General features: G+C 36.3%; 2 protein-coding genes across 2 annotated transcripts in view; both read right to left on the bottom strand.

The window, feature by feature from the left end:
- Window positions 1–12609, bottom strand: part of SLC26A7 (solute carrier family 26 member 7) — a 308511-nt gene extending 295902 nt beyond the window's left edge. The window contains exons 1-2 of the mRNA XM_057734289.1: window positions 12576–12609; window positions 8796–8846 (exon numbers count right to left, since the gene is read on the bottom strand). The gene's annotated coding sequence lies outside the window, so the exon portion shown is untranslated. The remainder of the gene's footprint in view (window positions 1–8795; window positions 8847–12575) is intronic.
- OTUD6B (OTU deubiquitinase 6B) lies at window positions 185–25225 on the bottom strand. Its single transcript, XM_057734291.1, has 7 exons — window positions 25038–25225; window positions 24292–24443; window positions 21974–22054; window positions 14207–14519; window positions 12576–12637; window positions 9865–9971; window positions 185–8846 (listed from the first exon to the last, which is right to left on the bottom strand). Exons 1-7 carry the CDS (start codon window positions 25117–25119, stop codon window positions 8774–8776), a joined length of 870 nt encoding a protein of 289 aa, XP_057590274.1. The 5' UTR covers window positions 25120–25225; the 3' UTR covers window positions 185–8773.
- Window positions 25226–26547: the final 1322 nt, after the last annotated feature.

Genomic DNA, 26547 nt, shown 5'->3' with positions numbered 1-26547 from the left:
CACTCATAGACACTCATCTCCTCTAAAGTAATGCTGTATAGCCAGTACCCCAGGTGACACTATCTAAACACTGGTAATTTCTTCCTGCTTTAAATGAGTACACAGGTCACTACAATCTAATACTGCTTTTTTATTAATTTGCTTACCAAAGAAAATCTGGTAAACATTTTTAATTCCTCCTCCTTTCTTACTTCCAATATGCAATCAGTCCTATTAATACTGCCTGTTCCAATTATCTATTCCTGAGTAACAAAGTACTGTGAAACTTAATAGCTTAAAACATTTATTTTATTCACAAATTTACAATTTAGTCAGGGCTCAATGGGGACAGCTTGTTAATGTTCCTCTTGGTGACAGCTGGGGTGCCTCAGAGGCTGGGGCAGAAATAAAAGGCTCATTCACCCATACCTGGTGGTAGGTGCTGGTTGTTGGCTGGAACCAGAACACCTACCTGTAGCCTCTCCAATGTGGCTTCCTCCCAACATGGTGGCTTGGTTCTAATGGAGAGCAATCCAAGAGAGAAAGTGGAGCAGAAGTTATATTAACCTATCTTCAGAGGTCATGCAGCATCACTTCTGCCACGTTCTATTCATTAGAAACAAGTCACTGAGGCCAGCCCATCTACAAAGGAAGAGGAATTAGACCCCACCTCTTGATGGTAAGTAGGCATGTCTTAAAACCCACAACAGTCCACCCGCTGGCCATGAGTTACATACATTCCTCCAACACACAAAACAGAGTTGCCTTCTCCCAAGAGCCCACCTCCCCCAAGGTTTCACTTATTTAGAGCATCAGACCCCAAAATCTTGTCATCTAAATCAGGTACAAAGGTGAACGTGGCTTCTCAGGGGCAGTTCCAGCTCAAGTACAGTTCATCTTGATCTGAAGACCTGTGAGCTAAAGAGATAAGATATCTGTCCCCGCATACACAGAATTTAACAACCAGTGAAACATGGGACAGGCAATAGACAGTACCACTCAAAAAAGAAGAAAATTAGAGGCACAAAGCAATTCTGGAACCCAACTAGATGTATGTTGTCAGTTCCTTGATAAGTGTTCAGTCCTACTGCCTGGGACTAGCTCTTGGTTCCCCTCACTGGGCTCTTGAATAATCTTTCCCTTTCCATAAACATAGCCCATGTTTGCTGAATTTCCTCAGACTGCTTCATGTCCACAGAAGAATCCAAAGGCATCTCTTCATTTTTTTCTGCTTCGGTAACAACTTTGAATTTTAATTCACATATCATATAATTCACCCATTCAAAGTGTACAACTCAGTGGTTTAAGTATATTCACCAAGTTGTTCAACCATCACCACAATCACTTTTGGAAAGCTCTTATCACCCCAAAAAGAAACGCTGGATTCGTCAGCAATTACCTTCCTATTTTTCCCATCCACCCCAGTCCTAGGTAACCACTAATTTCTTTTCTATCTCTATAGATTTGCCTACTCTGGACATTTTATATAGATGAGATCATATGTGTCTTTCACTCAACATAATGCTTTCAAAGTTCATTCATGTTACAGCATGTACCAGTACTTCAGTCCTCTTTATTGACTAAAAATATTCCATTGTATGGCTATACTATATTTATCCACTTATCAGTTGATGTACATTTATGTTGTTTCTACTTTTTGGCTATTACAAATAATACTATGAACATTTGTGTACAATTTTCTTGGGTATATATCTAGGAGAGGTCATATTGTACCGTTTGAGGAACTGCCAGACTGTTTCCCAAAGTGGCTGCATCAGTTTATATTCCTACCAGCAATGTATGAGGGTTCATCTTTTCATTTTATACCATCACTTTTGATCCACACTGACACAATCCCTTTAAAAACTTTATAGGTTTGCCTTGAAACAGTTCATAATTCACTCAGACAAAAGCCACACTCAAAATCTCTTTGCAATAGCCCTTCTCTATTTTAGGTTCCCATGTGAAACTACTGTGGGACAACAGCCTTAAGAATTTTAGAAGCTCTCTCATCTGTTGATTAGAAAATGTCTTCAATCTTCCTGAGGTCTTAACAAAGCGTTTTATAGTCACGCCCTTGGCTTCACCTTTGGAGTTCATTTTCCTGACAGTTCCCTGATTCACTCTCTATCTGGAACTCATTCCTTAATTTTAGCATCATTTACTGTCTGGAGAGGCTAGCAGTGAGAAAGTTTTGTTTTGTTTTTCAAACCCCAAAATTCGTGGCTCACTTATATTTAATAATTTTTTCCTCTTGCTTGCCTTTCTCCCCTGTCATTTACTATAGGCAGCTAGAAGTATCCAGATAGCAACTCCAACACTCTCTAGAAATTTCCTGAGGCAGATCATCCAGTTGATGAGATATACTTCTTATTTTCCATGTTAATGCTGCTGGCATCATTGCTAAACTTTCTTCTACTATGTAACAGAAGTCACCTTTCTTCCAAGTTCCAATAACATCTTCCTCATTCCTTTAAACCCCCACCAACAGCCTCCTGGAGTGACCTCAGGCTCCTGCTAACAATCTCCTCAAGGCCTTTCTAACTTACACCTGAGGCCAAGACCCAAAGCCCATTACATGGTTTAGATATTTTGTTACAGCAGCAAATTCTGTATCAGGGTTCAATCAGAGAAAAAGACCAACTAGGAATCATACAGACTTTGACCTTAGGTATTTATAGAAGCTGGTTAAGCCATCCGTGTAGGTGTGGCTGCTTTTGTGTCTAGTGCTGTGCCTGCCCCAGAATTCAGAGATGCTTAAGGAAAAGATTTGACAAGTGGGTGACACTACAGGCTCAACTGTTAATTCACACCAGTGAAGTGAGCCAGTAGATTAGCAACAGGATGCATGATATTAACACTAGATGCCTCCAGTTTTTTCCAGTTAACATTTTATTAGTTTAAGGTGTACAACATGATGACTTGGTATATGTATATGTTGCAAAATCATCACAATAATCACATATGTATCAAGTGCCCATTACACACCTAGGCACCACTATAGCACTGAGGCATTGGGGACATAGTAATGAACACGGTAAGTCAATTCTCTCATGAAGCCAACATTTCAATATAATAAATGCTAACTTAAATAAATACACAAGGTGGCAAAGAACCTGATTTGTTGGTTCCAATAAGATTTCCTGCTGTTTACTGCTAAGTCCAATCATAATATGTTTAAAAGAACTAACTAGTTGATGAAATAAATGTGAGGAGGGAAAGAATTTAAATAAAAGGAGCATGAAAAAATGCTCATGGTATGAAATACACAGAGCCATGGGGAATATAAATAATTCTATTGCATAAGTCTAAACAAAGAAATGATGGGAGTTGATGTTGGACAGGTATGTAGGACCAGTCATGAAGGACCTCCCTTAAATACCACAATAAGGAATGTGGACTTCATTCTACAGGAATGAGGAGCCACTAGAAAGTTTAGGCAGGGAAGACAGTAGCCAGGTATGCATTTCTGGCAGTTCGCAGCAACATGAAGGGAGAGTTAATGGGAGCAAGACTAGAGGCAGGGACAGCACTTATGAGGCTTCTGTACTATTCTAGGTAGAAGAGAAAAAGGGATAGAGAGGAAATGATAGGGCATAATGTGGGTAAGATTGTGACTAGAACCTGATCTCATAGGTACATTAGATGGGATGAATGATAACTTAGGGTGGAAGTAGGGAAATGAGAGTTGAGCAGGGTACGGCTGTGGCACAGGTCCAGGTTGATGAAGACATAAGAAGAAAAAAGTAAAAAAGGAGATGGGGTTTACTCATTTCACCTTTTTTGTGTTTTGACCTGCATCTTAAATGCATTCCCTATGGATGCCCAGCTGAAAGGGTTGCTCATCTCTTTGCTGTATGGGTTAGCGTTGTGGAATGTCAGCATCCAGACCTTTTCTAGCAACCAGAAATCAATCTATTTGCCATAATCTGATGAAAAATCACCAATTTTTTGAGACAGTATCATCCTGTGAATTCAGCACAAGACAAGGGAACTTTACACTGAATGTTAATCCAAATGGAGCAATAGACTTATTATGGAAACTTAAATAAGTCAGTCAAACTAAGCTATATCTCTCTTCTCATCAGTAGAACAAGAAAGAATACCAAGCTATTCCACTGAGACATGTGAGAAATATTTAACTAACGACTATAAACTACCATGGAAGTATGAAGTGCTGTAGAGAATGCTAAACTATATAGCATTCTAGAATCTTAAGCACCTTAAAGTAAAAACATTAATTTTATTAACACAGAGGGGGCTTGTTCCATTTATTAATACTCTACAATGCAAAGAACTTGGGTAATTCCTACTCTCATAGGTGGCCCTAGGACAAATTAAAAGAGTTTTGAATGCTGCAAAAATGCATGGAAAACTGGAGGTCATAAACACAGTTTATGGCAGAAACCAATACAATTATTTAATTTGTTTTGGCAGACTTATTTTGTGATTAAAGTGTGATCTGAGGCTTAGTTTCCAAACAGTCCCAAGGTAAAAGTTTCCAAACATAAACAGATGCTTCATGTACTAGAAATCTACTGCAGAAATTCTCTCTTCTGTAATAAACAAGGATATTGTATATTTCTCTTGGTTTTCTTTTTAAAATGAAAATGGAAGTTTTGATTTAAAGGGTTTTGGATTCTTAAAGGCCTGCCTTCTATGGTCAACCTTGCCATTTATTAGCCATATGGCTTGGCAAGTTATTCATTCTTAACCTCTTCAAGTCTCATCCCCATTATCTATAAAAACAGGGTATTGAGCATACCAACTCCTGCCTGGACCTTAGCTCCACTATCCTCTTCCTTATCCATCACACAGCAGGGAAACCACTCCTTGGCACAACAGGCATATGTTAGCACCTTCAATCAGTCCCAAGAGTAGTGCTTGCACACTTGAGATTTAACAAAAGGTGAAGATCTTGATTTAAATGTCTATATGAAACCACACAAAACAAAACATAACTACCTTTACTGAGCATTTACTATGTGTCAGACTGTGATAAATTCTTTATGTGAGCGGACTTATTTAGTCTTACAGAGGCAGGGGTTGGTATTTTAAGAAAAATCAGGAGAAAGATTATAAGAAAAATAATAAATTCAGCAGCCTTGTACAAAGGCAGTAATTTGTTTCAGTAAGGCATACTAGTCATCCTGATTATACTGAAATAAGACAACTGTAAACTTCTTCCTGGTCAGTATATTAGCAAAGTTTTTCTTTCTTTTATTATTTGTTTATTTATTTATTTATTTGGTTTGTATACTTGCTTTAGAGGACCATTATATTTTTTAGGTTTGTTAAAATCAGATTGTCCTAATTGGCACATGAAGGTAAATTAACTGTAACACTATCAGAAGTTAAGAAAAAAGAAAGCCCTCTTGGGTCACATTCTTCTTTCAACTAACCAGAAGACATAAGAATTTATCCAAGGGTAATGTAAACTAGAAAGCAGCTCTTCTTTTGGTGAGCAAGCACAATTCTATGTCACTATCTTGTTCTATTCTTAACGGTCCCATTAGCCTAAAGAAACTCCTCAGTCATATCCTATCCTCTCAACTGATCTTACAACTATCAACATACATTAAGTATTTAATACATAGGCCAAGCAATGTGCTAGATATTTTAATAGCAATCAACAAGTCCTTGTTTCTAAGCACTTAAAGACTAAGGGGAAATAATAACAACAACAATAATAATAAACTACATGTAAATCACTTTTTTATAATTGTATAATTATAAGTGTATAGTTACTTCTATAATTATAAGTGTATAGTTACTTCTAGCAACATGCATGAACTGGGGTACCTAACCTAGCCCAGGTGGAAGAAGTATGGGAAGCTTACCGAGGTCAGTGCTATTTAAGCTGAGACCAGGAAGACAGTAAGATAGGTGAAGCAGGTTGCACCCAACTCCAAATATCAGTTCAAAGGCCTTGTAGGAGAGAACAAGGTGGGGTAAAGAACAAGAACTGATGCTTCTAAAATTTACTTTAAAAAAAGAATTAGAAACCCTGTGAGTTCTTTTTCCATAAGATGGAGAAAGAGATATTTCAAACAAGACTTAGAAGAATCAATGCACGTAAAAACACACAGGAAGAAACTTCACTCTCTCATTTGTTCAGTAGAAGTAAAAACAGTATGAAGTTACAAATTATATTTTCAGAAAAAAAGCTGACCTACTCCTTCAGCTAGTTCATGACAACCTGTATGTACCATGACAAGATATTAACAAATATATGCCAGCACTAATTTGCACAGATTTCCTTCTTACTGCTTCAAATTCTCACACACAAATGTTTATTCATTTTTTTCTTCAACACCCAAGAGTTTTAGATGGTTTTCTAATTAATTTGCCTTTCATTATTTTAAAATAATAAAATAATATAAATATTATAAATATTAGAATCTGTGATTATATTATTCTCTATTATAGATGAGGGCAAAATAAAGGCTGAATAAAATTCTAAAAGTTTTCTCTACTTCTAAATTCTAAAATTATTAAAGAATAACTTAACAAATGACTTCATTCATTCATCTTTTATTTTTATTTTAGCAAACATCAGATAACATGAACAAAATTTTATTGCTCACTATAGTTACACACATTCTTTTTTGCTTTATATAAGTTATAAACATATTTAAATGGATAAAATTCTTGGCTAAAGGCATATTCCAGAACTCTGCCATATACTTTTCTGAGTTAGGACAAAAGACAGCTTATCAATCCTCCCTAAGAGAACAGCATCATACAGCACACTAAATTAGTGTATGCTGCTTTTAAGTTAACATCTGCCATTTTTTAAAGACTTTAATTTTAGTCTTTAGGCTACAGCTAAAAAAATTTTTATGTCAAGTTTTATGAAAAAACAGAAGCTGACCATACAAATCCTACTCATAACCATACTGACCATTTAAAAAATAAAAAATAATAAAAATAAAAAATATACCTATAATCAAGAAAATTCTACTCATTCTGCTAGGAAAAAAAATAGCTACCAATAAGTTATTTCAGAATACTTTAAATATAGATGCAATTTATAACAACTAGATTTCACTGTATCTTGTTTTATTACTTCTTAATGCTTCTCTTTTAAAGTAACAGATTATTTCAAAATAAAGCCAAGCTGCTTAGTATTTCATAATTTCATTCTTTTATAAATTTCAGACCCCAAAAAAATTCAGATCAAGGACTACAAAACAAGCAGCCTTCAGAATATATTTTGTTTGGCAGGCAGAATGGTTCTTAATCTTTAGTAGTGTAATACCTTCATGCAGTACTTATTTGCTCCACAACAGTCCCTGCCAGCTTCCCACACTGTTACCTGCTAGGAATATGATACTGATACCCTAATTTTAATATTATAAAACCCAACACTTACTTATAAAAATTAGTTGCATTCATGGAGAAAAAATTCAAATTTTATAAACTTGATGCAAAATCTTACTAGTTATTTCTTATTTGAGAAAAACATATCAAACCAAAAAGGTCTCATTTTTATAATACCCCCTTTAACACAGCAAATTATCAGACACATTTGTATATTTGGGTACTATCTTCTTAGAATATTGTTATAAGTAACCTAAAATCTGAGCTAGACAAATCATTCAACTGAAAAGTACTGTACTGATTTAATTCTACAGTCTTGGCTCAACAGTGGCTTTCAGCTTTATGCATGTATATAAGATAAAAATGCCCAAACATTTGAGACAAATATTCTCAAATATTCGAGGAAAGGTGACATTAATAAGGTTAACAAAATAACAAGTAATAAAGGCTTCTCTAATCTTAGAGGATGAAGCAAAAAGAGAGATCTTGTAAGACAAATTGGAAAAGAGGAAGAATTTGAAATAAATTTGGCCCTGGACCCTTTTACATTGCTACTCCTTCAATTTGCACAAGTTAAAGAATAAGAGAGGCTAAAAACTATTTCTTAGTGGAAAAGGCTGCAAGGAAAGCAAAGCAACTGAATAGTGATGAAGAAAATACAACAAAGAATATAAAAATTTATACTTAAGAAGATAATTAAGAAATGATGGTGCAACCATTCTGAAGTTACGAAATAGCAAGGAATAACATGAATTAGGCAATAATCTGCTGAGTCTTTTTAAATTATATACAAATAAATGACTTCTCTTTTTTAGAGGTTTAAAGCTGATTGGGAACATATATTTACCTATGAATTTGTCTTATTTCTTAAAACATAACAACTGATTCCCATCTGAATAAATATTTTTAAATTCTTTATTAAAACAAGCTTCTCAGCTGCACTTTGATGGGGTTTATATAAAAAGCATCACAGCATTAGTCCCATCAACACAAAGTTACTGCAATCAAGTTCATTTATAAGCACTCATTAAATATGCATCACCATCACCACATTATTGCAATGTCAAAGAGACTGAGTCATTTCACTTCTTCAAGAAAAATTACATTGCTACGGTTACTGTAAGCTTCCAATAATAGAAAAAAAATTTTTTAACTATTTCAACACAGAACATAATGTTCAGGATCCTATATTTAATAAAAATATCAGCAAACAGGGTACCATCTTGGTCTTTATATGATGTTCTCCACAAGGAACTTACAAGTGTTTTCAAAACACCACTAAGGGAACATTGGTTAAAGTTTATCTCTGACACATTTTTTAAAAACCTATTAGTAGCTTTGCCATAAAACTGATTTAAGGTAGTTGTGTTTTTTCAGAAACACTTAGAACAATCCAACACTTGATATTAACACTCCAGATCACCATTGTACTAAAACATAACTGCACCATTTTATAGACTAGCTGCAATTTTCAGTAGAATGTGTTCACCAACCGTTTAACAGAATTGTAGTGTTCTCCTAAGCCATATGCATGTCTCATATAACTGAAATGAAAAAAAGAGAAATAAGTAATTTAAACAAAAGTAATTCAATTTGCTGTATATAAATGTTTATTATGTATATAAAAACAAGTACTCTGAATTAATCACTTCACAGAGTAGCATTCAACAGACTTTATCACTTAAAAGTTCAAAACCATATGGAAAGCATCAGCAATCAGTAAGATCTGGTTCAATAATTGTCTGCTGAGTCGGGTAAAACACAATCACTGATGTGAAAAAGGAAAGACTGAGATGCTGAGCGCTCAACAAGCTTAAATTATTATCTAAACCCAAGCCATTAGTGACTACCTTAGCAGGCTTAGCTAATGAATGCTGAAGTCAATGGCAAACTTTCCATGCCGTTTCACAGAACTCTCAATTATGTAAAATGCTTTTACAATATGAAGGAAAAAATCTATAAGGAATAAACAATCAGGCAACAGAAATGTGAAATACATTTTTACACTTTTTGAAACATTTAGCATTATTAATGTCAAACCAGAACAACATGAAAACTAATTCTAAAACTTTGTAACCTTTAGAAATGACTTTACTCTTAACTCATACACAAGAATAAGTCACTACAAATGTAAAATGGATAGCTAGTGGGAAGCTGCTGCATAACACAGGCAGATCAACTCCACGACGGTGATGACTTCGAGAGCTGGGATAGGGAGGGTGAAAAGGAGTCCGGGGAGGGAGGAGATATGGAGAGATATGTACAAATACAGCTGATTCACCCGGCTGTACAGCAAAAGCTGGCACAACAGTGTAAAGCAATTATATTCCAACAAAGAGCTTAAAAAAAATAAGTCACTAAAGGCTTAAACAATTATCTAAATCACATATTTTGACAATGCCTTCTAATTCTGTAATTGCTTTTAACACAAAATAAGCATAACTAATGCTGCTGAAGATAGATTTGTTGTGATCAATCGACATATATAACCTAGAAACTTTTCATAATCCTTTTTGTCTTAGTTATGAAAAATATTAACAGTAGGAATTTCTAGGTACTTACACAAGTATTAATGGGTTCTTTGGATATTCTTCACCAACTACAATAGGAGGAGAATCTGCCTGTATTACCTCTATTGGTGTTCGTAAAATGTGAGACAGGGCTCTTAGCTATAAAAGAGAAAATGTAAAACCAAAAAAAAAAAAAAAAAAAACCAAATACTATATATATATATTAGTAAGGGAAATAAAGAGGTAAATCTTATTCAAATCATAAACTACTGAACTACTGAGTTTATACATAAATAGGGCAACCAGTCAGAGTAGGGATCTACTCTTGTTCCTTAACGTACACCAAGAGTCTCGCATATAGTGGGCACTTAATACATATTTGTTGAAAAAATAAATAAATATAATGTTTATTAAATAAAATGCATAAGTTTCAAGCCCTGGCTGCCCAATAGCTTTTTGGAAATATTGATGCCATAGTTAATGAAGCAAGAGGATGAGTAGATTGAGTTCATTATACTAGTCTCTCTACTTTTGAATATACCTTGAAAATTTCCATAATAAAGGATTTTTAAAAATATTGTTACTCAAGCACCAGATCAAATCAATTACAATTTGAGAGGGGCTGAGGGAAGGAGAGAGAAAGCAAGGAAGAATAGGAGGTTTATTTTTTTAAAAGCTTTTTAGATAACTCTAATGTACTAATGTTGAGGATAACTGCTCTATAATTTTCACGGCGTGAGTAGAATGAATTAGGTTATGAATTGTACTATTCTTTCATGGAATTTCCATCTGAGTAACATACAATTTTAAGTTCATGCCACATGATATAAAATTAGAGCTTAAAGTTGGATGAATAATAGTTAATAATGAATAATGGTAGTAACATTTTTTTAGACTTACTCTGACCAAGCACCCTAAGTGCATTATATGTATTAATTCGTTCAATCCTCACAGTATCCTTATGGGATAGGTACTATGATTACACATTTTTAAAGACTAGAATTACAGGTAGAGAAAGGTTAAGAGAAGCCAAGCACAAAGAAACAAAATGATTTGCAGCTGAACTGAGAAGTCTGACTCTAGACATCAAGTTCATAAACAAATTAATCATTAACAGTTTTCAGTCATAATGCCCTGATCTGTTTATTTGCCCCATCATAACAGAATATGGACCTTTTAGGAAATTTTAAACAAAGAAATTAATTCAAGAATATGGAAAATGTTCTATGCTACACAGTAGCAAATTAAATTCCATGCTCCATCTCATAAAATATTCCTTTGAGGCACTTTTTTCTTATACTTAAAATAACTTTTTAAAAGCTAGCATGGAATGGAGGGTACAAAACATGCTCTAGAAATCTTAACATCCCATATAAGTCTTCAGAAATCATACAAAGAATTTCTCTTTAATAATTTAAATTCACCCCATTGTGAAAACAGCAACTTTTATTTCAAATGAATTCACAGACAATTTATGAGAAAATGTCCTTCAAAAGATATTTTAAAAGGTTTTTCTCAATTTAAAAAAGAGTCACTTAGATCTCTGGAACTCATGTGAATATGAGATTCTTATTAAAAAGTTAAAGCACCTTTAATTACTTCTAATGTCATCACAAAGCTAACCTTCCTGAGTTTCAGAGACCCAGGAGAGGCATACAAAACAAGTGGACACAGTTCCCTCTGGTGGCTCAGAAGAGGTACAAATATAGCACTGCAAAGAAAAAGACTTTGAAGCAGCAATCATATCTTCAAACAACAGGGTTCTTGAAGTGAAATACTCAGAGCCACAAACTATTTAAGATGACTAATCATCATTACACAATAATAATAATACTGCTAGATTCATGCACCTAGCACTTTAGCTTACAAACGTCTATGCATATACTCTTTGCCTTATTTAAAATCCACAAATGGCCTTACCATATACACATAGGGGTTTTCTTATTCCCATTCAATAATTAGGAAAATGGAGCTCAGGAGGTTGGCTGACTCCCCCAAAGTCACAAAACTGAGAAACAGAAGGAAAAACCAGGACCCAGCCCCAGGCTTTTCCCTTTTACTTCCTGACTTCTAATACCCCAGGATTACTCGTGACCACTTGGACAACCTAAGTGTTTTATTTTCCTTTAATGAAACAGAGTTAACAGTAAGATAAGTAATTAGAGCTTAAAAAAATTGTGATTAACACCCTACAAGTGACTAAACATATTGTTGTCTTACAAGTGAATTTTAATGCATCAAATACTGCTTTCAAGTCAGTCAGTATCAAGTAGTAATTCAAGACACAATTGTAATAGATGTATTGTGGTAGGATTTGACCTGTATTCTCACATTAAAATATTGTTTTCTAATTCTGATGTAACGGACACTACTTTTCCAATAGTGATTTTCATCAGTTAAGCCACTTGGATAAATTTATTGTACTTGAGTAAAATCTTCACTCAGTAAGTCCATAAATTCAAATATGTTGCCAGTAGCAACATTACAAATGGGAATATGCACATGCAACACTAGCCTCACCAACACACAGATCAAACACCGGACTATTTAAAAGGTAACAGTGCTTCAATTCCCAAAGGTACATACTTAAAGGTCTAAGAATATTAACTTCCTTTTTCAATGCTTTGTCAGTAGAGAAACAGCAAATATATAAAGAAAAGGAATCTCCAAAGAGAAATTTTGATCATCTGAAAATATGTCTGAAAACTACAGAAAGAATTTAAAATAATTTAACAATCCCACTGTGAATAATAACAAACTTACCTCAAGCTGACCTCCCCATGCAGCTGTGTTTATGATATCATCACAGTACTTTCCAAACTCTTCTGTAGAAAACAGATGAGAATATAGCACTTACTAATTTTCAGAACTTATGTCAGTCCCTTTTATACCTCCCACAATTTCTGATGAAACTGCCCAAGCTACGAACTTTCTCCTTCTCTACCTATATTCTCCAGAATTTAATCCATGTCCCAAATCCAAACTTAACTCACTCCAACTTTCCATCCAAGAGCAAAGCAATTCATCTCTGCTTCTCTCTCTCAGTCTGAGGTCCGGGCACCAGAACTACATTACAAGCCTATCTCTCTCTTAACCCAAGCAATGTCCCCAAAATTGCCACCATATTCACATTTTAAAGTCCAAATCCACATCTGAAAGAATATGCCTAAAGACTAAAAAAAAAAAAAAAAGCATCCTCTATAATATCAAATTCACTATAAGACCCTATAAGAAATGTGAGAAGAGAATCAGAGTAAAAATACAAATGAGTTGAAACTTTCCCAGGTATAGCATCAAATAGTGCCTCCACACATTTTGGAAACATTTATTTATATCACTATCAGTTCTAGCCAGAGAAAGGTCTTCCCAGATCAGTCCTTAGAGGAGGTAAAAGACCTAAGTGCAGAGTTTAATGGCGTATCTTGAGCATACACACTTTTATACAGAAAGTTAAAATGGGAAACTAACACCCTTCCTGTTTAGGGGAAGGGGAAAGAATTATGGGCATCTAGGAGAAAATATGTCCCATGTGTCTGTCTCATTCACTGTCTCATATCCCTAGTACTCTTGACACACTGTGGATTTCAATAAATATTGGTTAGAGGAATGAAGATAATTAAGTCTTTTGTCTGTTTCTCTGATTCACCATGCTGATTTGCTACCTCCTCTCCACTGCTCTACAACTAGCACAGTTGGGGACTCCTTTAAACAAAAGTCAACCTTGACCTTCCCCTCTTTAATACATCCTGGCCATCCAACTTGCTCCCAGTGGATACTGCCACACCTGCTGTCTTATCTCAAGGACTAACTTTCTCCCTTACTCTCCTTTCTCTTTAAGAAACTTCTTCAGATTTTTACTTGCTCTCTCATTTATTTGCTAGTTGTGCATTTTTTTACCTTCCCAACTACCAAAGGTATTATAGAGAATAATAACGCAGGTTATTAACCCATTTGTTTTTGGTTTTACAAAGTCAAATTTTGCCTAAATATTATGGCTTAGTCTTCCAAAGTATAGGATAAAAGGAGGAATTAGTTTTCCTCATCAATCTCTACTGATGGTCCTCAGGCCCTATATTCCCAGAAAGTCAAAGCTTAACTTTGTGAAATGTGAACTTATTAATACTCTTTTAAAAATAGTAATAATGAATCCTAGTCCTATTTTTATCTCATATAAAAAGATTACTATATTTTAACTACAAAATAGTTAAGTACTTAAAAAATCTTAATAAACCAAAATATGCTAGTATCTATTAAAGCTATAGAAAATAATTTTGCCTAAATGTTGAGATTTTTCCCCCATAAGGACTATTCAGGTTTTTTTTATTCTCAGTTCCAAGAAGCACTTTATTTAACAACCACCACAACCACAAAAAGGCATAGTAAAGAATTATTACCTGAAGTATACATATCTCCTGTATTAGGATTTGTTAAAAATGGCAGAAAGTCTTCTACATGGCTTTGCATATAGTCAGCAGTTTGACATCTTAAGGCAGCCACAGTCAGAGCACAGTCCTGTTCTTTCAGTTGATCTTCAATGGCTCTATACATACAGTGGCCATCAGATGGAATCTGTTTAATTTCCAACTGTCTAGCTGCCAATATTTGAGCAAGTTTTTCACTTTCTACATGTCTAGCTCCAGTTAAGTTTTCAATTTCAGCTTCAGCTATCCTTTCTTCCCGCTCCTTTTCCAATGCAGCTTTTTTGTCCTATGAAGAGGACAATGAAGGAAAGTTTATTCCTAATAATTAGGAGTAATTTACATTTATTATGGGGAGAGAAATATAAGATTCTCAAAAACATTTTTCGCCCATCTCCCACAAGCACTATCATACTGATGATCTCATCACTTATAGAATTTTCTATATTGTGAACTCCTTTAAAGGCAAACAGTATTTCTCATCTGTGTGCACCCAGCACCTAGCTCTGTACTAGGACAAAAGAAAGCCCTCAAATTTTTCCATGAAATCTATTTAAAAACTACATGCCAAGTTTCTAAAAGCTTTACTTACTGATTTCAAAGTACTATCTTAGGATTGAGTTGTCCTAGGCCTTAAAGCAACATCATTATCATACTTAAGTCCAAGTTAATTCAAATTTTTTAACTTATCACTCCACCAGTGAGGTCTTAATGTGCTAAATCACCAGCTCACCAGCGAGGCATTAATTTGCTAAGGTCTTTAGAAGAGTACAGGGTATTTTTTCAGCTTTAAAAAAAAAAAAAAGAAAAGTGCACATACAAACACACACATTTAACTAAAGTAACAGATGAAAATATTCCCCTCCATAAAAAAATTAAAATTATTACAGATAATCTAAATTTCCCCTTAAGGACCACTGCCAATCCCAGTGCCTACTCCAGAGGTCTGATGTGTATCCTTCTAGATTTTTTTTTCTATGCATTTTAATAAATACAGATGTACTCATAAAAAATGTACAGAAAACAGTATTTTAACAAAACTGGCATCATACATGACATTCTGCAACTTGCCTTCCTTATTCAAATGTGATAAGAAATCTTCCCATGCCAACATATGCAAGGATGGGATGGGGAGAAGGTAATGAGAAATTTGTGACACGAAGGATGGATAGGAAGTAGAGTGGGAAGCTTGGGGGAAAAGAGAAAAAAATTCCTGACACCTGGAATAGCAAGAATCAAAAGACAAAAAGCACTATATGTTTCATAGCTGAACATGGTTCATATAGCTAGAGTACCAGAGAAAAGTGTCAAGAGATGATGTGGAAGGCAAAAAGGATGGTATATAGTTAATACAAATTAAGTCTATGCATACACAGTTTAAGAAAACAACATCACTAGAAGGATGTACACAAAATATTTATATTGCTTTTCTCTGGATGGTAAGATTACAAAGTAAGTCTTATTTTGTTTTGCATATGTGCCTGCATGTGTGTGTGTGAACATCTTTCTAACTCTCTGGTATGTTTTACTCACATAATGGGAGTAAATGCTTTTCAATTTAAGAGAATTAAAATATTTAAACTACGTTCCATAAATATAAATCTTGATTTGGTAGCAAACTACAGTGAAGGATTTGGATAAACCTAGAAAAAGAAGGAAAAGGTAAAGATTTTTATGTTCCCAGCTCTAACCTTTCCTCTGGGCAGAAGATGTGAATGGAAAGGCAAATTTCAGTTTCACTTAATGCCATCTGCTTCTACTACATGCCTGTTATGTGCCATGCCAGATAAACCTAAAGTGATTTTTAAGTTACCTGGATCAAAAGCAGTATTACCTTCTTAATAAAACATAAACCTATTTAAGTTTTTTCCTCCCAACTTCAACCATGCCAGAAGTAACATGAAACAATTTATTTCACGGCATACCTACAACTGTGGATCACAGTGGCATAAAATCTTAAAACGCAAGAAGGCACTATTACTTTTTAAAAGACTATAAAAAACATTTTCAGAGGGGAGAGGAAGGATAAGCACCTTGAATATCATCTAATCCAAAACCCCTCATTTTCCTCTTCTGAGGAAACAGCATGCAGAAAGATTTCCAAAGGCCATACAGCTGGTTAGAAGCAGAGGAGGGACCAAGGACAACACAGAGAGCTCCTTCTATCCAGGCACCGGAATCATAATAAAAACTGGAGCAGATGGGAGCTGGAGTTATCATGTACTAGTTACTGGAAGAGTGGAACTTTATACTACCCATAAAATCTTAATTTAGCCCCTAAAATACTAATCCAATCATTTCATTTTTTTCCCCTCTTTCTCTGCTTCAATATTACAAAGCAATTGTACTTCCTTTCCAGAGCACTAGGTGGGAAAGATATTGGATTGTTTTCCCAAACATGCAGAGTTTTCCAATGGCATGAGGCACTTTCCTTTCTACAACCCTAGTCCTGGAGATAGAGTGGCACCAATCAATTCTAATGAAAATGTATGTAAGATGAAAATAGAACGTAACTCATAAATACACTGTCAGTAAAACTAGAGTCATGCTGGTATAGTAATATAGCAAAAACAACTCTGAAGAGAAATCTTAAGAGCTGGGTATTATTAGTGCAGGGGTTGTATCAAACTTTCAGCATGCCATTGAGACAATCTGGGCCTCAGCTTTCTCATTTATAAAATAAACTGAACTAGATCTCATTCCAGCCCTCAAATTTCATATTTTTGGAACCCAGTTCTTCTAAGTTCTACTTTGGGCTCTTCCACCATTCGAATGAGTTTTCACTGAAGTTCTTTGAAGTAAATAATACTCCCTATGCTTTTCTACATTAAAAATATGGAATTTGCTTAATATTCCAATAATAAATCTGCATAAAGTTTTGTCATGTTTTTCCACCACAGAGTTGTATCTCTCCCAAAGATAAACATCATTAGTTAACTGACTTTTTATTCCTTGTTGCCTGTGGTGATAAAAAAAAAAAAAAGTGGTTTGATATAAGTCTAATACCCAATTATCCACCCTGTTTTCAGGTTCTACTTTCAAAAAACACTATAAACTTTGTGTTTTCTGTTCCAAAATCCTATAAATATAACAAAGCAATAAGAAACTTAGGGCATTACTTACAGGGTGTTTTCTCTGCCAAGTGTTGACTTGGCAGAGAAGTGTTGACTTGGCAGAGAAATTTTGTCAAGCAGCTGACTATAAAAGAGACTACATTTTTTGAGGGTATAGCTGGCAAAGGTATGCATTTCAGCTATGCAATGTTTTAGGAGAAAAGTAACAAAATGTTTGAGAAAGGTAAGAGAGTTTGTCTGTTTTGTTGCCTAAGGGGCCAGGTAAGGTAGACAAGATTTGATAAAGACAGGAAAGAGTTTTGTCATGTTTTCCAGAATTAAATAGTTGCTACTTTAAGATACAGCAATTACTAAGTAGAGGCAATTCCAACAAATACTTTGTTATGCTTCTGCCAAGCAAAACTTCTGCCCTTCACTTTTGATCTATACAAAATAGATGAGAATTATAAGGCTATAACAGAAAGAATACATATCATAAGTAGAGAGTTGGTGAACTAGATGACCTCCAAGATACCATGAAACCTAAATTTCAAGAGTCCATGAAATTCACAATTATAATAATTACTCAAGAATAAAATTTTACAGGCTTCCAGGAGATAGGATTAAGATGGCGGAGTAGGAGGACGTGCGCTCACTCCCTCTTGCAAGAGCACTGGAATTACAACTAACTGCCAAACAATCATCGACAGAAAGACACTGGAACTCACCAAAAAAGACACCCCACATCCAGAGACAAAGGAGAAGCCACAATGAGATGGTAAGAGGGGCACAATCGCGTTAAAATCAAATCCCATAAATGCTGGGTGGGTGACTCGCAAACTGGAGAACAGTTATACCGCAGAAGTCCATCCACTAAAGTGAGGGTTCTGAGTCACACATCAGGCTTCCCACCTGGGAGTTCAGCAACGGGAGGAGAAATCCCCAGAGAATCAGACTCTGAAAGCCAGCAGGATTTGATTGCAGGGCCTCCACAGGACTGGGGGAACAGAGACTCCACTCTTAGAGGGCACACAAAAAAATGTGCTCACCAGGACCCAGGGGGAAGGAGCAGTAACCCCACAGGAGACTGAACCAGACCTACCTGCTGGTGTTGGAGGGTTGCCTGCAGGGGTGGAGGGCAGCTGTGGCTCACCAAGGAGACAGGGGCACTGGCAGCAGGGGTTCTAGGAAGTGCTCATTGGTGTGAGCCCTCCCAGAGTCTGCCATTAGCCCCACCAAAGAGCCTGTGGGCTCCAGTGCTAGGTAGCCTCAGGCCAAACAACCAACAAGGTGTGAACACAGCCCCACCCATTAGCAGACAAGCAGATTAAAGTTTTACTGAGCTCCACCCACCAAATAGGATTAAAGCCTTACTGAGCTCCGCCAACCCAGCCCTACCCACCATCAGTCCCTCCCATCAGGAAGCACCCATGAGCCTCTCCTAGATAGCTTCCTCCACAAGAGGCCAGACAGCAGTATCAAGTAATATCAGCAGTATTTCATCTTGTGGAATTGAAAACCACAGCCACAGAAAAATAGAGAAAATGAAAAAGCAGAGGACTTTGTACCAGATGAAAGGACAGGATAAGACCCCAGAAAAACAACTAAATGAACAGGAGATAGGCACCCTTACAGAAAAAGAACTCAGAATAATGATAGAGAAGATGATCCAGGACTTTGAAAAAAGACTGGATGCAAAGATCAAAAAGTTTACCAAAGACCTAGAAGAAGTAAAGAGCAAACAAACAGAGATATGGAACACAATAACTAAAATGAACAATACACTAGAAGGAACCAACAGCAGATTAACTGAGGCAGAAGGGCGAATAAGTGACATGGAAGACAGAATGGTGAAAATCACTGATGTGGAAAAGAATAAGGAAAAAAGAATGAAAAGAACTGAAGACAGCCTAAGAGACCTCTGGGACAATGTTAGACGTACCAACATTTGCATTATAGGGGTCCCAGAAGGAGATGAGAGAGAGAAAGGACCTGAGAAAATACTGGAAGAGATTATAGTTGAAAACTTCCCTAACATGGGAAAGGAAATAGCTACCCAAGTCCAGGAAGTGCAGAGAGTCCCAGGCAGGATAAACCCAAGGAGAAACACGAGTTTCAAGAAACAAGACATACAGTAGTCAAATTGACAAAAGTTAAGGACAGAGAAATGTAATTAAAAAATAACAAGGGAAAAATGACAAATAACATACAAGGGAACTCCCATAAGGGTAACAGCTGATTTCTCAGCAGAAACTCTGCAAGCCAGAAGGGAGTGGTAGGATATATTTCAAGTGATGAAAGGGAAGAACCTACAACCAAGAATACTCTACCCAGCAAGGATCTCATTCAGATTCGATGGAGAAATCAAAAGCTTTACAGACAAGCAAGAGCTAAGAGAATTCAGCACCACCAAACCAGCCCTACAACAAATGCTAAAGGAACTTCTCTAAGCGGGAAACATAAGAGAAGAAAAGGACCTACAAAAACAAAAACAAAACAATTAAGAAAATGGTAATAGGAACATACATATTGATAATTACCTTGAATGTAAATGGACTAAATGCACCAACCAAAAGACACAGACTGGCTGAATGGATACAAAAACAAGACCCATATATATGCTGTCTACAAGAGACCCACTTCAGACCTAGGTGCACATACAGATTGAAAGTGAGGGGATGGAAAAAGATATTTCATGCAAATGGAAATCAAAAGAAAGCTGGAGTAGCAATACTCATATCAGATCAAATAGACTTTAAAATAAAGAATGTTACAAGAGACAAGAAAGGACACTACATAAAGATCAAGGGATCAATCCAAGAAGAGGAGATAATTATAAATATATATGCACCCAATATAGGAGCACCTCAATACATAAGGCAAATGCTAACAACTATGAAAGAGGAAATGCAAAGCAGAAATAGAGATACAGGTGTAGAGAACAAACACATGGACACCAAGTGGGGAAAGCGGGGAGGGTTGGGGGGGAATGAATTGGGAGATTGGGATACCAAACTGTACACTCTAAATATATGCTGTTTATTGCCTGTCAACTGTATCTCAATAAAAGTTCTTAAAAAAAAAAATTTTTACGGGCTTCCTAGGTGGCGCAAAGGTTGAGAATCTGCCTGCCAATGCAGGGGACACAGGTTCGATCCCTGCTCCAGGAAGATCCCACATGCCGTGGAGCAACTAAGCCCATGTGCCACAACTATTGAGCCTGCGCTTTAGAGCCTGTGAGCCACAGCTGTTGAGCCCATGTGCTCCAACTACCAAAGTCCACATGCCTAGAGCCTGTGCTCCGCAACAGGAGAAGCCACGGCAATGAGGATCCCAAGCACCACAATGAAGAGTAGCCCCCACTCACCGCAACTAAAAGAAAGCCCACGCACAGCAAAAAAGACCCAACACAGCCAATAAAATAAATAAATTAAAAATAAATAAATAAAAAATAAAGTGACACCACTTGACAGAAAACATTAAAAAGAAAAGAATAAAACTTTACAATAGTATGAGAAATGGTTGACAATTGCAACTTAAGCAACTTTCAAACAAACAAACAAAAATGCATGTCTTAGGTTGAATTTCTTAAGAGGTATACAATGCAGTACTTTAACACAGTGAACAATACTATCATTTGTTGACCTGGTAGTTCACCAGACCTTGGAAACAGTAAATTATTTAATATTCACAATAACTTTATGAAGTAGGTATTATTTTCCCCCATTCTATACAAGTGAAACTGAGGTTTAAGAAGGTTAAGAATCTTACTCAAAGCCATCACAGTGGGATTAAAACCTCCATCTGACTAACACCAAATTCCATGCTCTATTACATTATGCACTACTAAATTATAAGATGTAAAGGTAGTTTAAAAATAAACATTTAAAACCTAGAAAACATCAAGTGTTGATAAAACCATATTTGGGAATAAAAAGATTGGATTTTTTAAACTTCTTGTTCTTTTTCAAAGTACAAAGCCCTTACCTATCTAACCTCATTCCCATAATTCTGATATCATAAAATTATTACATCCAATAAATCAATTTCCTTACAGCTCTTTGATACAAAATTTCATTCCCATATTTGTTTCTGTGCATGCAGTTTCACTTACTTCAAATATTTTAACTAAATAAGTGTATTTCCTTAAAATACCAACTAACACTTAGCACAATGAATTTTTCCTTCTCTGAATTTTCATCACAACTAAGCAATACATATAAAACTACACAATTCTGATAATTTTGTACACCTATACATCTTGCTTAAATTCTAGGTTCAAATTCTTATTTTACTACTTAATACCATAGTTTTTAACAAAAGCTGTATATCAGAATCACCTGGGCTCACACTCAAGATTCTAAATCATTAAGCATGGAATACTATATTTGTAAAAAATATCCTTTGCACACCGCCTTTCCTAGCCCCACCCTCCTATTAAGAACTGGAAACTGGACGTGTTATTTCATACTGTCTTAGGCCTATTTTCTTCTGTATAAAATGGGGATAAAAAATCCTACTTCACAGCATTGCTGTCAGGACTAAATGAGATTTCATATAATCTAAAGCTTAATAAATATTAGCTCAGGTACTTTGGCAAAGAACTCCATTTTTTTTTTCTATTCACTTCCACAACACTTAAGATAGTATTACACACATAGCACTAACAAATACTAGGTGACTTTCATACCCGTCTCTTTTGTGCTTTTGATATCCGAAGCGGCTGATTCTCAAGAACCAAGTTTGAAATATTAACAGCAACAGAATCTAACTGAGGGAAATAAAAAACATTAACAAGTTAATGAAAAATACCTTTAAGTTATTATTCAAAGTATCAGATTATTAAATTATTATTGAAAGTCACAAATACGTGTCATCCCACAATTCAAATTTGAATAATAGCACTAGATACAATACTAAGGACATGGTTCTCTCTACTTTCTCTATATTTAAGGGAGAATTTGTCAGATTCCCAAGAACTTTCCTTACAGCTCTTCAAAGACAATGCTCACTCCTGCATGGTTTCCTTCTTTCTTAGAATGCCTACTCCATTCATTTAAATACTTCCTATAAGTGCCAACTCCTTCAGCACTCCACCCTTACCTTCTCTAAGTGTTATATTTATAGAATATACAAGATTTTGTCATTACTATTTTCATAACCTCAAATGTGGCGGCAAAGGCCTTTTTCCATCTTAATTAGCCAGAACCTGATGAGCACTGCCTCTTGACCCTGGTAGCATATTGAGATTTTTGTATCCTTTCCCAGCTACAAACTGAAAAATTCTTAAGTAGAAAATTTAATTTATAATTATTGTTAAGATTTTACAACCAATCTTAATGATCAAATGGCTGTTATGTATTTGCTAAAGAAAAAAGATGCTAGACTTTTAACTATCAGGATTAGTAGCTAGTATCACCACAACTGTAAGTTAGGCTACTTTTTAGTATGACACATACATGAAATCAAGGCCTCTAATAAGAGTCAGCAGTCTCTAAGGCCATGGTCCAAATTAACAAAATGTCAAAATCAGATTAAGACATCAAAGAGTGGTTATCAACTTTAGTGAAATTAGGATTCTTATATTTTTCAGAAGAATGTACTAAAATTTACAAACTGCCATACTGACAACAAAGAAGCATCTAGAAAAAAAAGAGAAAGCAGTGACAAAAGAATTCAGGTGACATTCAGAAAGAAAACAGGCTTCAATTAAAAAAAATAATAGTTCAAAGTAAAATGAGAGTTTATACTTTAACAGTTGGACAATTTGTAGCTTAACAATCAAACATTTTTGTCCTTGGAAACCTAGGAAAGAAATCTCAAAACTGAAAGGCCTGAGAGAGCAACAAAACTATCTCACTAATAGAAAAGACAGGGACACAATTGGGAATACCATGATTGTAACAACACAAATATCTGGAGCATCATGTCTTGTTACCTGGAAATAAAATATGTTAAAGGCACAGAAAGCCATGATCTTGATGACTAGCTAAAAAAGTTAAAGAAAATAAGACTGTTTAATATAATAACTGTAAATCAGTACAGACAAGCTGTTTTCCCCGTCAACAGCAGACCAAAAATAAACCAAATAAAATAAAATTTATGGTAGATAAAATTTTGCATAGACATAAGAACTTTATCAAAAATGAAAGTGAGGTTATGGAGTCTACGATCTTTGATATCTAAAACCCACGCAATAAGCTACCACTCTAAATAAAATTGTAACAGAATTCAGTGTTCACATTCTGGAGTAAAACAGCTCTTATTTTGAATTCAGGCTTTGGTACTTAATGGCTGTTATAAATTTCGAACAAAGTTTTTAATCTCTCTGAGCCTGTTTCCCATTTGAAAAATGAAATTATCTACACTTACTTCATAGTGTGTTATGAGAATTACATGAGAAAATGAATATATGTTAAACAAAGTGTGGCATACAATACATTGTGCCTACAATGATAAAATAATTAGCTAAAATGATGACAGTTAACATGCTCCAATTTACCCAAGAAACATCAGTAAATTTCCACTTATCACCACTTGTTCATAAAGCACTTTTATAACTTAAAAAATGATTTCACATTTGCTATCCCACTTCTTAGAAAAGTCTTGTGCTTAAACAGCAGTAATATTTGTATCATATGAGATGTGAAGAAATCTATGCTGAATAAGATTAAGTAAACTTGCCCAGTTACAATTCTATTTAATGGCAATTCTGAGACTAGGAGACTGGTCTTCCAACTTCCATTTGATAAAGCTTCCTTTAGTCCATTTTATCAATCTGTTCATCTTTGGGGCAACAATTAAGATAGTGGACTTTCACTGCTGACCTCCCTTAAAAAACACACTAATGTAAACCTGGTCACAAAAAAATCAATGAAAGATGATGCATGAGCATGACTAAGTGACTTCTTTCCCTCCAATTTTATGATTTTATATAGTAAACAGTGTAACAGAAGTGGACAATTGCTTTCAAATGTTGCAGACAAAGAGAAACATTACTTCACATACTTTACTCTCCTTAGTGGTCAGCTTCAATTGCTCCAGCTCTTCTTTATGCTTCTGTTCAATTTCTGCTTCTAACTTAGCAACTTCTTCAATAAGTTGCTTCCTCCTCTTTTTGTCATTCTTGGGAACAGCATTCTTCATACCCTGAATTTTGGCTGAAAAGCCACCAAAATCAGTCAAAAAACTCAGGGATTAAGAAGAAATAGAGATAAAGTAATTGTGAAAGCAAGAAAAATAATTACATAACAGTTACAGATAAGAGTCCAGATGAAGCTGAGACACTCTCTTAAAAAAAGGAAAACACACTAACAACCGTGAGTTTGTTTTGTGTGGTAGGAGGAAAAAGAAGACAAATTTTTAAATCTTTCAAGTATCCCTTCCGAGTCCTCAAAGTTGAGGTGATATTTCAAACCACACCCAGGAGGGCCAAGTGTTGGTAACTAAGGCAGGAACAGGAGAAAGAGACAGGAAACGGGGTCTGGGTCCAAGACCGTGGCTTCCAGGCGTTTTCAGAAACCCACACCCGGGTGGCGATGCGGCGTAGGGGGAAAGCTGCGGACCCGAGAAGCAGCTTCTGAAAGTCTGGGAGATTAAGGGACCCTGGAAAGGCGGGAGGGAAGGGGTCACTGGCTACTTTGGAGAAGCCTAAGAGGATCCAGATCAGAAGCCCCTCAAGATTCCCCAGAACCAACCCGCCACGCGCCCTTCCCTGAGTCCTGGCGACTTCTAGGTTCCCATTCCCCCGTCACCTTGCAACTCCTTCTTCTCTTTGCGATGCCGTCTCACCAGCTGTTCCTCCTCATCAAGCGCCTCCGTCAAGACTGCCTCCATGACAACCAGGTAGCCCAGCACACGCGCTGAAAGGAAGCAGCACTACCGGCTACCAGCACCTTCCACCCTTCAACTCTCACCCTATGCGCCATTGGCCGCGCCTTCAAGGCGGTACCGGATCTAAGCCGAGTCATAGGAGCGAAGAGGAAGAAGAATGCCTCGACTTGCGCAGATGGGGCCGGGCGGGGCGGGCCGGGGCGGAAGCGGGGCGGGAGCGGAGCGGGGAGGGAGGGGCGGGGCGGGGGCGGGGCGGGAGCGGAGCGGGGAGGGAGGGGCGGGGCGGGGGCGGGGCGGGGCGGCGGGGGTGGAGCGCAAAGGCGTGTCAGGGTTTGGCTTAGCCCGCTGAAGTTTTCACCCTTGCAATTGATCCGCGCTGCAGACCCTTCAGCGATAAAGCTACGCACCAGGCTATTGGCCCTGACGTCAGTTGGCCCTGACGTGAGGCGTGCAGAGATAACGTAGCGGGAACCACCTTGGACGTTTTGTGGTGTTGTGTGGTGTACCTCGGAACATCTCCTTTAATCTTGGCTTCTGTCCCCATTGCTAAGGAGTGCTATTCAAAAGGTAAGAAGGAAAAATAAAACATTTCAATAAAGCCGTGAATAATTTCAGTGGCAGTCTTTGTGCTGATTCAATCAAACAGTAGAGAATTAAGTTCTGTTTATTATTTTCAAGGTCGTAATACCGCAGTTCCGAAGAAGAACAACTATGTGAGAAAATGCCGCCTCTTGAATATAGCGGTGGAAACGGAAGAGAGAGTAAGAATTGAGTATTATATCACACAGGAGCCTAAAGACCTCTGCCCAGTGATAAAGAGGCTATTGTCAGAGCGATTGAAAGTATCAGGGAGCTGACAGATAACAGAAATGTGCAAGCCTGATAGGGCACAAAATCTAATTACTAAAGTTAACGCAATACAAGAGAAATTTCCACAGCAAGCAGGAAAAAAAAGAGAAAAGAAATTAAATGAAGAGAGGAAGAGGGACCTAGAGCGCCTGTCCAGGAGATAAAATCTACGCATAATATGAATACTTGAAACAGGACAAAGCAAAGCTGAAACTATCATTAAGGAACTAACTGAAGAAAAATGTCCAGAGCTGAAGAAGGAACTGAATCTGCAAATAGAAAAAGCTCGCAGGGTACCATTAAAATTTAATGAAAAGAAAGCAATACCCAGACATATCCTAGTAATATTTTTAAATTGAAAGGATAAAGAAAAAATTCTACAACTATCCCAGACAGAGAAGGCAAGTATAAAGGAGCAAACGTTAGGCTGACCTCAGATTTTTCCAGAAAATAGTGGAACAATATCTACAGTTGTAAGGGAAAATAATTTTGAACCAGTTATATACCCTGCCAAATTATTTCTGTACCAAGGCAAGTGGAAGAAATTCACAGGTATGCAGAGGTTGAGAAAGTATACGTTTC

Source organism: Hippopotamus amphibius, chromosome 5 (genome assembly GCF_030028045.1).
Source record: "Hippopotamus amphibius kiboko isolate mHipAmp2 chromosome 5, mHipAmp2.hap2, whole genome shotgun sequence".
Taxonomy (NCBI): Eukaryota; Metazoa; Chordata; class Mammalia; order Artiodactyla; family Hippopotamidae; genus Hippopotamus; species Hippopotamus amphibius.
The sequence above is the reverse complement of the archived record's forward strand: the minus strand, read 5'-3'. Positions and strand labels throughout refer to the sequence as shown.

Excerpts from the sequence above, each read along its gene's own strand:
- OTUD6B (XM_057734291.1), bottom strand. The coding sequence starts at position 25,119 with ATGGAGGCAGTCTTGACGGAGGCGCTTGATGAGGAGGAACAGCTGGTG. Across the intron at positions 14,520-21,973 it reads CAAAAGCACAAAAGAGACGG|GACAAAAAAGCTGCATTGGA; the intron begins GTATGAAAGTCA and ends TCCTCTTCATAG. Across the intron at positions 12,638-14,206 it reads AGGAGATATGTATACTTCAG|AAGAGTTTGGAAAGTACTGT; the intron begins GTAATAATTCTT and ends TGTTTTCTACAG.